The sequence below is a fragment of the Salvelinus sp. IW2-2015 genome, linkage group LG22 (assembly GCF_002910315.2).
Source record: "Salvelinus sp. IW2-2015 linkage group LG22, ASM291031v2, whole genome shotgun sequence".
Classification (NCBI taxonomy): Eukaryota; Metazoa; Chordata; class Actinopteri; order Salmoniformes; family Salmonidae; genus Salvelinus; species Salvelinus sp. IW2-2015.
In genome coordinates, this window is record NC_036862.1 from 23,013,536 (window position 1) to 23,027,304 (window position 13,769).

General features: G+C 40.1%; 1 protein-coding gene across 1 annotated transcript in view; it reads left to right on the forward strand.

The window, feature by feature from the left end:
- LOC111982684 (calcium-binding protein 8-like) overlaps positions 1-13,754 on the forward strand; it is an 87,614-nt gene extending 73,860 nt beyond the window's left edge. The window contains exons 3-4 of the mRNA XM_024014301.2: positions 5,088-5,244; positions 9,321-13,754. Of these exons, the coding sequence (XP_023870069.1) occupies positions 5,088-5,244; positions 9,321-9,448 (285 nt within the window). The 3' untranslated portion in view covers positions 9,449-13,754. The remainder of the gene's footprint in view (positions 1-5,087; positions 5,245-9,320) is intronic.
- Positions 13,755-13,769: the final 15 nt, after the last annotated feature.

Here is a 13,769-nt window from a genome sequence, read left to right on the forward strand (position 1 = left end):
CTGAAGCAAACATCAATTTTGTAAATTTTACTCAACAAACCTTGTTCAAAATTAATGACTTGAGCATGAGTTTGTTGATTAAACACACTAACACATGTATCTCAAGTTCTTGTCTTTTGAGAAGTCCACTCAACTCACAGAATACACTGATTAAGCAATTTGTTAAGATGGCTTTGTAGTGTACGACTTTCATAAAATATTATGTTTTTTTCATCCTACTCTATATGAGTCTCATAAAAAATTGCCACAGTAGTTACCGTAGTGGTTTCCTAGGTGTCTAGACATTCATTCTCACCTGCCCTGGCTGGCGTGTGTAGTGTGGCACCCCATTTCATTCATTACAGAAGAACACTAGTGAAAAATTGAATTAGTACCGTCATACTTCGCTACTTGAGCCCTTAATTTGCAGTACGCATAAAAGCCTTTGATGTATAACTCTGTTGTCATGCATCATCTCATTTATCTTTCTACTATCACTTCAACCGGACTATTGATTTTTTTCATAAATTACCAGCTTTGCAAACAAAGCAACAACACTGAGATCCAGAAGCTTCAATTAGCCAGGCCAATAAATCTTTATGAACCAGGATACAAATGTGAAGCATGATTGGATGACTATTCATTACCCTACCCTGAGTCTGTGAGATAACAAAATGGTATTGATTTTATGTTGAGAGAGAGAGAGCGAGAGAGAGAGCGAGAGAGAGAGCGAGAGAGAGAGCGAAAGAGAGAGCGAAAGAGAGAGAGAGAGAGAGTGAGAGAATGTAGGCTTAGGCAGGAAGTTCATAGAAATATTATCATTGTCTTGGAGAATTGTTAATCGTTGTTGAAGTGGTACCCCTTTCTTGCAGTCAAATGACCTAATCGCCCTCTAGTGGCCTCATGGGTGGAATGTTATTCATATTTTTTCATAATTAAATCAACATTATTTAAAACAAAACGCCACAAAAATCTGGTTTTGTTATATTTCAGTCCTCTGTGATGTACACTGAGTATGCCAAACATTAGGAACACCTTCCTAATATTAAATTGCACCCCCCCAACCTTCTCAGAACAGCCTCAAAATCATTMTTTAACCTGTCTCCTCCCCTTCATCTACACTAATTGAAGAGGATTTAACAAGTGACATCAATAAAGGATCATAGCTTTCACCTGGAKTCACCTTGTYAGTCTATTTCATGGAAAGAGCAGGTGTTCTTAATGTTTTGTACACTCAGTGTATATAACGTGCAATATTGGTATGAAAACTCAAAGTTTAATACATTTCAACTCTATATCTGACATGGTACAGGTGTCTTCTTTTTTAATCCCATAACCATGTGTGTGAGGTGTATACTTTTGTTTCAAAGTAGATTTGTTTAAGACTACCAAGAACCACTCTGTGTGACCCTGATTTAGCCCACTGCAATAAAAGGTTAAGGAGTTTTATTCCCACTGTGGAAATAGTAGCCTTGTCTGAGGATCTGATTGTATGGATAGATAACTGGGTTGCTCACGTTGTGTTTTTTCTGTCCAACACTTTACTCCATGTAAACTGGTGTATCTGGCAGCATATCCATTGTCTCAGGGCCTTTCTATCTTTTTTCCACTTGAGCTTGATTGCTCTCCACTAAAAAACTAAAATAGCAAACACTCCAGAATTCACTAGAAGTCCAAGCCCAACCCTCTCATAGGACCTATTGTCTCAAAATGGTTTGTATGATCCTTGGCCAGCATTTAATCACTGTTTGGTATGTCTCACATAGCTCCAAACAAACTAAACTGACAATGTTTGTGCAAGTCAAGCATTCAAACTAACTGTGTGAGAAAGTGCCCTAAGAGTTCCATGGCTAAAAAGGGTTTTAGTTACTCGGCTGCGTGGTCTTWGAACGCTCTACAGACCAGTTTGAAACTCCAGGATCTTGTTTCTTTGGAGGAGTTTAAAAGGTTGATTGACTCGTCTTACTGATGAATGTGATTGTCATTAAGGATTTCACAGTGGTATGTAANCCAGGATCTTGTTTCTTTGGAGGAGTTTAAAAGGTTGATTGACTCGTCTTACTGATGAATGTGATTGTCATTAAGGATTTCACAGTGGTATGTAAATATATGAGCACCATGCAATAAAATGCAAATTCATTACTTAAAAATCATACAATGTGATTTTCTGGATTTTTGTTTTAGATTCCGTCTCTCACAGTTGAAGTGTACCTATGATAAAAAATKACAGACCTCTACATGCTTTGTAAGTAGGAAAACCTGCAAAATMGGCAGTGTACCAAATACTTGTTCTCCCCRCTGTACATAAGGTTCAAAATGTGTATTATTACATTTTCAAAGCACCACATCAAAAGAAATAAAAAATAATAAACCCCAATGAGTCGTGCACAACCCATGTCCAAATTATTTMAATCTTGCKTAACCTGTTTGCGCGCGTTGGAGCTAAAAAAAATGACGACACACAAAGTCCAGAAGCACCCCACCGTTGTGGTTACTCACTRATGTAAACTCACTCACTTTTGTACATTGCCTTGGTCCATACAATTGACCTTATTTTAGCGCCCCAAAAATGTAATACTTCCAGATCAACTGTAATGTCAATACCATTGTAAAGCACAATTTCTCCCCTTTCCAACAKAATCAATTACATGACCCCCACGCTGCCTGTTTCTGCATGATTCAAGAAGGCAATGAGCCCCGTCGGGTCTTTTTAAAAATGGCGGGTGGGGAAGCGAAACTAATGCGTGATAATGAGAAGGAGAGATGTTGTGTGGGAAAATTGCTTTTTTTCACTCGATCTGTCCAACTTATCACCTTATCGCCTCTAAAATGTAAATAAAACACTATAAAGAGTTTATATAAAGTGTCATTACATACCTATTTGAAGGTTTGTGTCGAATTTGAATTGGGTTTTTAGGGCGGTGCTAAAGTGATCTTAGAAGTAAACAGCGGCTTTGAGAATGATGATCTCATGCATATGATGCAAAAATGACTAGGTATCCCCCCTTACCCCGTCACTGTCCATTTTTGTTTTTAAAGATGAGAGAAGTGCTACACCTGGTGGAGAGAGATTGTAAGACAGAAATAGTTGCTTTATGCGTGCTGTACGTTACGACATGACACGTCACGATGTAACGGAGGGTCGTTTTTTCAAATTTTCTCCAATACTATAGAGCCATACCATGTTGATCAACTCTTGAATAGAAACGTAGTTCACACCCCTGATTTTGAAGTCAACACAGTCGCTACAGTCCCATTAGTTTTCTTTGAGCCTCGTTTGAATGTTGCGGTTGCGCACATTTGTACGGAATGGGGTGAGTTGACGTTACTCGTAGATATTCCCTCAGTGAAGTATAAGTTCTTGCAGGTTTCCTCACAGATCCACAGCAAGCACAGCTATCAATCAGACAGTACTCTTTAGCTGTAACCGATATCCCATGGGAAATGAACTCGTTAATCTTTCCCAAGCAATTCTCTCTCGGTGTCACACGATGCTAGGCTAACCTCAAGGCTGTCAAATACCTCCACGATGAGACGGTAGCTTCAGGCTTTACTAAGTCTTTCTTAACAAAATTATAACAACTCTCTTATAAAATAAAATCGTATTTCCCTTCAAAACTCGGTAGGTATGGGTTTTGTTCTATTTTTATCGTCTTCTTTTATCATTTTTCTTCACCAACGTCATAATGTAATGTCCATCCTTTTCTCAACGTCTCTCTCCCTCTCTTATTTTCCCAGGCCTCCAGTTAACCAGGTCAACTCCCATTGGCCACAACTTAACAAGTGACCTTATTGGTCAAAACTTAAACTTAAAAGTAAACCAACCTATTCACTTATACATTAAAGAAATATTTATTCAAAAGAAATGCATTAACAACATTACAATTTGGGAGCAATTCAATCACCTTTTAAATCTAATACCAATTAATTATAACAAATAAACTCAATACTTGGTTCTAACAAGGATATTACAGGTACATATGATTGATTTTATCTATGATGTTTGTATGTCTCTGTATGTAATTTGATATGTGTGTGTGTCTACGTCTATAATTTGTTCATGGTGTGGCTATGTCTGTAAGTTGTTATGTCGGAGATTTGTCTGAAACTTTGTTCTCCCCTGCCTCTGTCTTGGTTRGACCGGGTCTCTCTTGAAAAATAGATATCTCAATGAGATTACCTGGGTAAATAAAGGTTAAATAAAAATTCAATAAAAGAAGGATAAATTATTCTAGTCTTTCACTTTTGTGTCAGCAGCATCAATGTCTCTTTGTGCACTGTTGGCTTTCACTACAAAGACATTCTCAATCATGTTTGATAGATCTTTGCATATTGTTGAATTGGAACCATCAGATTGATTGTAGGGGACTTTTAAACTCCTCCAAAACGATCAGTTTGAAATGAATTCTTAATACCACAGACAGCCAGTGTAAGGAGGCAAAAACTGGAGAAATACCTGCAAAGTAAACTTTTAAACTCCTCCAAAACGTTGCCAAGGACTTTGGGAATCTTCCAAGATTTTGGCATATGGCTCTGGGTGTTATTTCTTGTTATATTGGATTGCTTTGGATAATGGTTAAAAAGCATCAGCCATTCATCAACACCTAAGGTGCGATCAATCACTTTAAGGCTATAACTCTAGTCACTTGCAGTAGCTACTTTCATTAGTGTGAATGTACAGAGGAATGAACTAGAAAACACATGGAGCTAAAWTGCAAGCGTTGTATTCTACTAGTCCTGTCTTATTGCTTGGGCCTTCAATCAGACTTTGAAATAGCATCAATTTGAGTTTTTTTCTTTTGAGCACATTTATTTTAGCGTCCCTAGTCTGGATTTCCTGTATTGAAGTATGTTACAGAAATAGTTGCATGATGTGCATCCATCAGACAAAAGGTACCTCAGTAGAGTAATCATGACTATTTTACAACAACAAAAAATTCACCTTTTGTAAAAATTAAAAATAATAAGAAGAAATGTACAATTGATTTGGGAACCTAAATTCCATTCCCCCTGTGTCAATGTAGCAAATTAAAGTGTGTTGTTTGCTTTCCCTCTCTTCAAAACTTTTCCCTCACTACTCTTTTCCTCCCCTTTCCTCCCCCCTGCAGTTTGACATGCAGCGTATCACCCTTGAAGAGCTGAAACACATTCTGTTCCACGCCTTCAGAGACCACCTGACCATGAAGGACATCGAGAACATCATCATCAACGAGGAGGAGAGCCTCAACGAGAACTCGGGACACTGTCAGGCAGACTTTGAAGGAAGTGAGTTGAGTAGATTCTGTAGCCTGTGGAGAGAGATGGAGGGTGGATGTGAGAAAGAGATGGAGGGTGGATGTGTGGGAGAGAGAGAGTCTGCTAGCTGTCATCGGTGGGGCAGAGAGCGCTGCACGCCCGTCCACCCGTCAGGATGGATCTGACTCCACCTATCAGGATCCATAATCGTCAGACTCCACCTGCTGATTTATTGATTGATGGTGCTCATGGTGTAGGAAGTAATTTGGTCACCTGGGCTATGATGAAAAAAGGTGTCATCAGGGAGTTATGAATACCATAGCAGCAGGGAAGGGTGTTTAGGTTGATATGAATCTTTATTTTTTGTTTGTTATTGGGTCGTTCCACGAAAATAATGCCTTTTGCGTCCCTTTGATATTTTAAGTACAAATGTTGCACCAATATAGAATTTTAAAAGCCTGCAATATTAATTGAAGTGCCCTTTAATATAGACCACATGGAAAATTCTATAAATCCTATTTTCTTATATAAATAAAGGCTTGCTWAAGTGCCAAAATGCACAATTTTGACATGTCCCTCCATCAACCCTGTGTCACTTCTAGAAAGATTTCAAACCACTTGATCCAAAAATGAAAACCTAGTTATTTTTTGTTGCTTTGACATAGGCATTTTTAAAGACTTTTTATTTATTTAATGTGATTAGTGATTCATTTACRTCTGTCCTTTATTTTAAGATCAACCCTGTTAAGTGAATTACACTCGTTTTAATATGTTGAAACTATTCCTTTTWWWWTKTWWWTTCAAAAGAAACATTGAACATCTAATAGTCAAATCATAGTATCAAAGCAGGTGAGCTGGCTCTACTCTTTTTGGCCTTTTTCTGGTTTTGTGGTGGAAAACTGAGCGGGTTGAGTATAACACGTCAACCCTGTTACCCATAGTTAGACAGGSTAGAAATGTTTTARMRATTTAATTGTTTTGGTGCAGCTTGCATTCAATTACCACTCACTGTTGCACACAATAAGCTTTCATTCCCTCATTCACAAAGKGATTTATGGYTGATTTAAGATGAAATCGTCAACCTGTTACGGTCAACCCTGTTACTTTATTTGGAATTCAATAGGCACTTCCTAAAGTCTATTTTAAATGTATCCACTTGAGATGGGAAAACATGTTTTTTATGAAGTTGAACATGTGCTGTTTTTGACAGAATGTTAAAATTAGGTGGAATCAAAATTATTTTTTGGCCAAGTTACACTTCTCTAAAGGCACTGAATTATTGGAATGACCCTATTATGTCTGTAGTGAAGATGATACAACAATTGAACGTCAGGAGCAGGAGACCAGTGTTCAGGTGAATAGTTACAAAACATAAAATGTAGCATTTCCCCTGAGATCCTTTGAGTTCAACTAGAACCTCCTTCCCCAGTAAGCTGTTGGTTCTGTAGCCTTTCAGGTTAGAGCCAAAATAGACACTCAGAGGTCATTCCCTTATTAATCTCTCTGTTGCAGTCTGAGACACACTGTTCCTTGTGAAACTGGAAAGGCTGTGCGATGCAGCAGAGCCGAAATGGCCTGTCATGGTAGATTTACTGCTGTAAGAGTGGCAACAGACATCAGGGCTGGACATGGATTGTAAGGTGCTTTATCAGAGTATTAAAACCGGAAGGTGAGACTGAGAGATTACAATGTGTCCTCTGTGCGAATGGGATGTTTCAACTGGGTTTGTGACTGGGAGTTACAGTTAGCACCACTATGGGCTAAATCACGTAGGGGAAGAGAATATCAGGCTCCAAGGTCTAAATGAACAGTACCCGCTATTGACGAACACTTGAATGTGTTCTGACCTATAGAAATAAATACTTGATGTCACTGTAGGGCACAATTGATTGTGTTATCGTAAAATGCTTCATGATACAGATATGACAAATCTATACATTTTAGCTCATTTTGATTACTAATTTTAACCAAAAAAAACTGTTAAAGTTKACTTTTGTGTAAGTAAAGTGATTTGTTCAGTGCTTTCTGACATCAGAGTTGTAAATAGCTTGTGAGAGTGAGAGAGTGAGATGTAGAGGGAGGCGGGGGCAGCCTACACAGGACTTTGTACCTGCAGGTCATTGGCCCAGCCCATCTAATTACCACAATTACCACGGCCCTGTAAACCAGCTCCGCTGTTTCCAGGTCACTGATTGGGCCTGAAGTTCAAATCAAATCAAACTGTATTTGTCACATGCAAGTCTAGACCTTACCGTGAAATGCTTACTTATAAGCCCTTAACCAACAGTGCAGTTCAAGAWGAGTTAAGAAAATATTTACCAAATAGACTAAAGTAAAAAATTATAATTAAAGGTAACACAATAAGAATAACAATAACGAGGCTATACACCGGGGGTACCGGTACCGAGTCAGTGTGCGGGGGTACAGGCCAGCCGAGGCAACTTGTACATGTAGGTAGGGGTGAAGTGACTATGCATAGATAATAAACAGCGAGCAGCAGCAGTATACATAAGGGAGGGGTTGTCAATGTAAATAGTCTAGTGGCGATTTCATTAATTGTTCAGCAGTCTTATGGCTTTGCGTCAGAAGCTGTCAAGGAGCCCCTCGGTCCCAGACCTGGTGCTCCGGCACCGCCTGCCGTGCTGCAGCAGAGAAAACAGTCCATAACTTGGGTGACTGGAGTCTCTGACAATTTTATGGGCTTTTCTCTGACATCGCCTATTATATGGATGTTCGGAAGTTTGGATGTTCGGAAGCGCCTTACGGTCAGGATGCTCTCGATGCAGCTGTAGAACCTTTTGAGGATCTGGGGACGCATGCCAAATCTTGTCAGTCTCCTGAGGGGGAAAAGGTTTTGTGGTGCCCTCTTCACAACTGTCTTGGTATGTTTGGACCATGATAGTTCGTTGGAGATGTGGACACCAATGAACTTGAAACTCTCGACCCACTCCACTACAGCCAAGTCTATGTTAATGGGGGCCTGTTCAGCCTGCCTTTTCCTGTAGTCCACGATCAGCTCCTTTGTCTTCCTCACATTGAGGGAGAGGTTGTTGTCCTGGCACCACACTTTCAAAGCACTTCATGGCTACCAACGTGGCAGTGGGAGCTTACTTGCTCKCCTACGGATTCTCAGAAGGCAGCCCGATCTGTGGCCCCTTTTCCTGCGTCTTTTCTTSAAGCAAATTACAGGGATCTGGGCCTGTTCCAGTGAAAGCATGATATCCTTCTCGTCGGACTCGTTAAAGGAMAAMGTTTTTTCCAGTCCGTGGTGAGTAATCGCTGTTCTGATCTCCAGAAGTTATTTTCGGTCATAAGAGACGGTAGCTGAAACATTATGTACAAAATMATTTTTTWAAATAAGTTACACAAAACGCAAAAAACGAAGAAAATAGCACAATTTGTTGGGAGAATGTAAAACGCCAGCCATGTTCTTCGGCGCCATCTTTTTTCGCGGGTAAACGGCGCGAGTATCTATGACTTTCAAGCTGTGTGTGTGTGTGTGTGTGTGTGTGTGTGTGTGTGTGGTGTGTGTGTGTGTGTGTGTGTGTGTGTGTGTGGGTGTGTGTGTGTGTGTGTGTGTTGTGTGTGTGTGTGTGGTGTGTGGTGTGTGTGTGCTGTGAATGTGTGCATGCATATTTGGTCAGTTGTACTGTATATTTGTGTCAGTTCTATTTTCATCTCGGGTCCCACTGTGCTGCAGCCACAAACACAAACACATCATCTGACAGAAAGCAGAGCCTCACCTGAAGCATAGGATTGATCTCACCTCTGCTTTCTCTCTGCCAGAGTCACTCTCCCTGCCACTTACTCCTTTCCTTTCTTTCTTTCTTCCATCCCTCCCTCCCTCATTCACTTACTCACTTTCTGACACCTAAACTATATGATTCAGAAGAGAGCCTAGTAATTTCTCACCACACTGCTGAAAATGGCTTTGTATTAGGCTTTCTCTTTTTCCCTTTCTTACAACAGAGAATGGCAAATGGCAAAAATATGATGTGTAATGTGATGTGCCAGCTGGAAATGAATTTGGTAATAAACCTCTATGCATCTTTCTCTTTCTGGCTTTCTCTCTCTTTCTCCCTTTCCCCCTTTCTCTCTTCTATTAGTCCATTCTAAAAATAAGAACCGGCAGACGTGCGTGAGGAAGAGTCTGATCTGCGCTTTCGCCATGGCCTTCATCATCAGTGTCATGCTCATCGCAGCCAATCAAATGCTGCGGAACGGCCTGGAGTAGCCACACCCGGCCACGCCCACTGTGAGCGGGAAAAACAAACCTGCATGTGCATGATGACAGTGGGTGAGGTCATTTCCAGTTTCTTTAGAAGAAAAAAACGACTTAAAAAATGCCTCACTGATGGTGACATACAAACAAAAAACACTGACTGATAAACCACCAGATTTTTCTGGGTGAATGACAGTCCGACATCCAACGACACTGAGAAGCCAGCATGAGGAGTCCAGCGAGACCCCTCATAACCCCTTTTCTCTGGCAGGGACATTCAAGGGCTGACTTTCGCTTACTCTGCTGTCTCTGTTCCCTAATGCAATAAAAACACAAGTACAGGAGTTCAGTACTCATCTTCTCTTCCCTTCCCTACCCAGAGTCTTCATATGAAGGTACTTCAGAAGGCAATTTTAACTTCTTGCCTCAGAAGGCAGAATTCATGGTGGATTGAGACAGGCCCTCAGTGTATCTGTATAAGGCAGCATCCTTGTGGATTGAGACACACACACACACACACACACACACACACACACACACACACACACACACACACACACACACACACACACACACACACACACACACACACTGAAATAATTGGCCTGTTATTCTAGTTTCCTGAGGGGAGGTGGAAGCCAGCTCATCATTGGAGCATACAGTAAGGCTTTGGATGCGACAGGAATGATGGTGTCGTCTGCTGTAGGGCTGGTGTTTAAGCTGTTCTAGAAGCTTTCATCCGGAGTTCAGGAGTGAAATCGGTTGGTATTCTTGTGGCCAATATTTTCCCAATATGTAAAATTGAAAAATACCTCACGCTTACTTTCTCTGTGGAAGGTTCTCCAGTGCTAAACAGAACAGTGTTTGRAAGACCATAGCTGTGAAAAGTCTGGGCTGTAATGTACCTATGATCTAATTCCTCTTGAGGTAGGTAGGTCTGAACTCCTGTATTSTATTGACTCTCATGGTAATATTGAAACCACCTTCAGTTTTGCTGAGAGGACTGCTTGTAATAGCTACAGTACTGCATGTGATTAAGTCCAACGTCGATATGTAAATATGTATGTAACCCATGTTGTTGTTGTCTAAGTGTATTGGTTGACGGTGTTCTATGTGCATGATTGTTGGTACAGTCGGCTCTAGCAGATTTAGAGGTGGAGGGAAGGAGAGAGCACTGTGAAACCAGATGCTAATGCCTTCCACGTCACAATACACAGGCAGGTAGACAGACAGAGACACAGATCTCTGGCCAAAGCCATAGAACTCAATAGAGATGTACTGAATGAAGAACACTAAACGAGTGTTGTTTTCTGTTACAAATGTGTATTTTTGGTAGGAACAGTCCATAATTTGTGGGTTCCTTCACCCACCCTTTTGCACTGTATAATAATTTCCATCTATCCCCATGAGCAGAGAGGAGAGTAGAATCACAGACTGGTGTAAGAGCCCCATCTAGAGTTTGGCTCAAAAATTCTGATATTTTTTGTAACACAGTGTGCTCTCCTAGCTCTGGTCCAGGGTGTTAGTGCAGCCTGCAAACCCTTTWAWWTTTTTTATTTATTTCAGCTTTATTTAACCAGGTAGGCCAGTTGAGAATAAGTTTTCATTTACAACTGCGACCTGGCCAAGATAAAACAAAGCAGTGCAACACAAACAACAAGACAGAGTTACACATGGAATAAACAAGTGTACAGTCAATAACACAATAGAAAAAAAGAAAGTCTATATACAGTGTATTGCAAATGGCWTGAGGAGGTAAGGCAATAAATAGGCCATAATAGCGAAGTAATTACAATTTTGCAAATTAACACTGGAGTAATAGATGTGCAGATGATGATGTGCAAGTAGAAATACTGGTGTGCAAAAGAGCAGAAAAGTAAATAAAAACAATATGGGGATGAGGTAGGTAGATTGGATGGGCTATTTACAGATGGGCTATGTACAGCTGCAGAGATCGGTTAGCTGCTCAGATAGCTGATGTTTAAAGTTAGTGAGGGAAATATAGAGCCTAATATACCCTGAGTCTAGAGTTAGCAGGCCGCACTAATGCCATGGACCAGAGATAGTGCTCCGCCAACATGGTGTCGCTCTGCATACTGTAGTGCTGTCATTTATTACACGAAAGTTATGCGGAAATGTCAGCTGAATTATCCATCCCTTGTATTCAGATGTATAATCATCAGAACATGAAATGTTGAAGTATAATATTATGATTCTTATCTGTCTTATCTGTATAGAAAGATTTCTGAAATGGTGAATGTTCTACCAAAATAATTGTTAGTTTGATTAACTGCAATGTTTGTGGAACATACCGTTGAAGTCGGAAGTTAATTTCAACCACCCCACAAATTTCTTGTTAACAAACTATAGTTTTGRCAAGTCAGTGTGCATGACAAGTAATTTTTCCAACAATTGTTTACAGACAGATTATTTCACTTATAATTCACTGTGTCACAATTCCAGTGGGTCAGAAGTTTACATACACTAAGTTGACTGTGCCTTTAAATAGCTTGGAAAATTCCAGAAAATGTTGTCATGGCTTTAAAAGCTTCTGATAGGCTAATTAACATAATTTGAGTCAATTGGAGGTGTACCTGTGGATGTATATCAATGCCTACCATCAAACTCAGTGCCTCTTTGCTTGACATCATGGGAAAATCAAAATAAATCAGCAAAACCTCAGAATTTTTTTTAACCCTCCACAAGTCTGGTTCATCCTTGGGAGCAATTTCCAAACTCCTGAAGGTACCACGTTCATCTGTACAAACAACAGTACGCAAGTATAAACACCATGGGACCGCGCAGCCTTCATACCACTGAGGAAGGAGACGTGTTCTGTCTCCTACAGATGAATGTACTTTAGTATGAAAAGTGCAAATCAATCCCAGAACAACAGCAAAGGACCTTGTGAAGATGCTAGAGGAAACAGGTACAACAGTATCTATATCCACAGTAAAACGAGTCCTATATCGACATAACCTGAAAGGCCACTCAGCAAGAAAGAAGCCACTGCTCCAAAACCGCCAAAAAAGCCAGACTACGGTTTGCAACTGCACATGGGGACAAAGATTGTACTTTTTGGAGAAATGTCCTCCTCTAGTCTGATGAAACAAAAATAGAACTGTTTGGCCTTATTAATGACCATCGTTATGTTTAGAGGAAAAAGGCGGAGGCTAGCAAGCCGAAGAACACCATCCCAACCGTGAAGCACGGGGGTGGCAGCATCATGTTGTGGGGGTGCTTTGCTGCAGGAGGGACTGGTGCACTTCACAAAATAGATGGCATCATGAGGGAGGAAAATTATGTGGATATATTGAAGCAACATCTCAAGACATCAGTCAGGAAGTTAAAGCTTGGTCGCAAATGGGTCTTCTAAATGGACAATGACCCTAAGCATACTTCCAAAGTTGTGACAAAATGGCTTAAGGACAACAAAGTCAAGGTATTGGAGTGGCCATCACAAAGCCCTGACCTCAATCCTATAGAAAATCTGTGGGCTGAAAAACTGAAAAAGCGTGTGCGAGCAAGGAGGCCTACAAACCTGACTCAGTTACACCATCTCTGTCAGGAGGAATGGGCCAAAAYTCACCCAACTTATTGTGGGAAGCTTGTGGAAGGCTACCCGTAACGTTTGACCCAGGTTAAACAATTTAAAGGCAATGCTACAAAATACTAATTGAGTGTATGAGAACTTCTGACCCACTGGGAATGTGATGAAAGAAAAAAAAGCTGAAATAAATAATTCTCAACTATTATTCACATTTATTATTTCACTTTTTTTTTTTAAAGTGTTGATCCTAACTGACCTAAGACAGGGAATTTTTACTAGGATTAAATGTCAGTAATTGTGAAAAACTGAGTTTAAATGTAATTCGCTAAGTTGTATGTAAACTTCCGACTTCAACTGTATATAGCAGTCTATTTATTGGAATTATGTATGTCTTTCCCATGGCAGAAAATCTCCTTTCTAATCACATTGAAGAGGTTTGAATTTAAGTATGATCAATGAATGTCCCCGTTCATTTTAACATCATGCTTGGATGGATGGCTCCTCTGTGAAGTTTTCATATTTGTTTTATGATGTCAAAGTAAAAGCACTGATTTGTGTGCAATATCATCTTGCAGATACAGTAGGCCACACTGGATTTAATATTGTTGAGACCACCAATTTAAGCCTAATAGATGGMAAATTCTCTCCTCATTCATTATATAATGTATTCTGTCAAACTGGAGCTTGTTCCTTATTTCGCTGTTTTGAGCCGTCACCCTTGTCCGCTTCATTAATGGTACCCTAATACATATGTAGCGCACTACTATTGACTAGGGCCCGTGG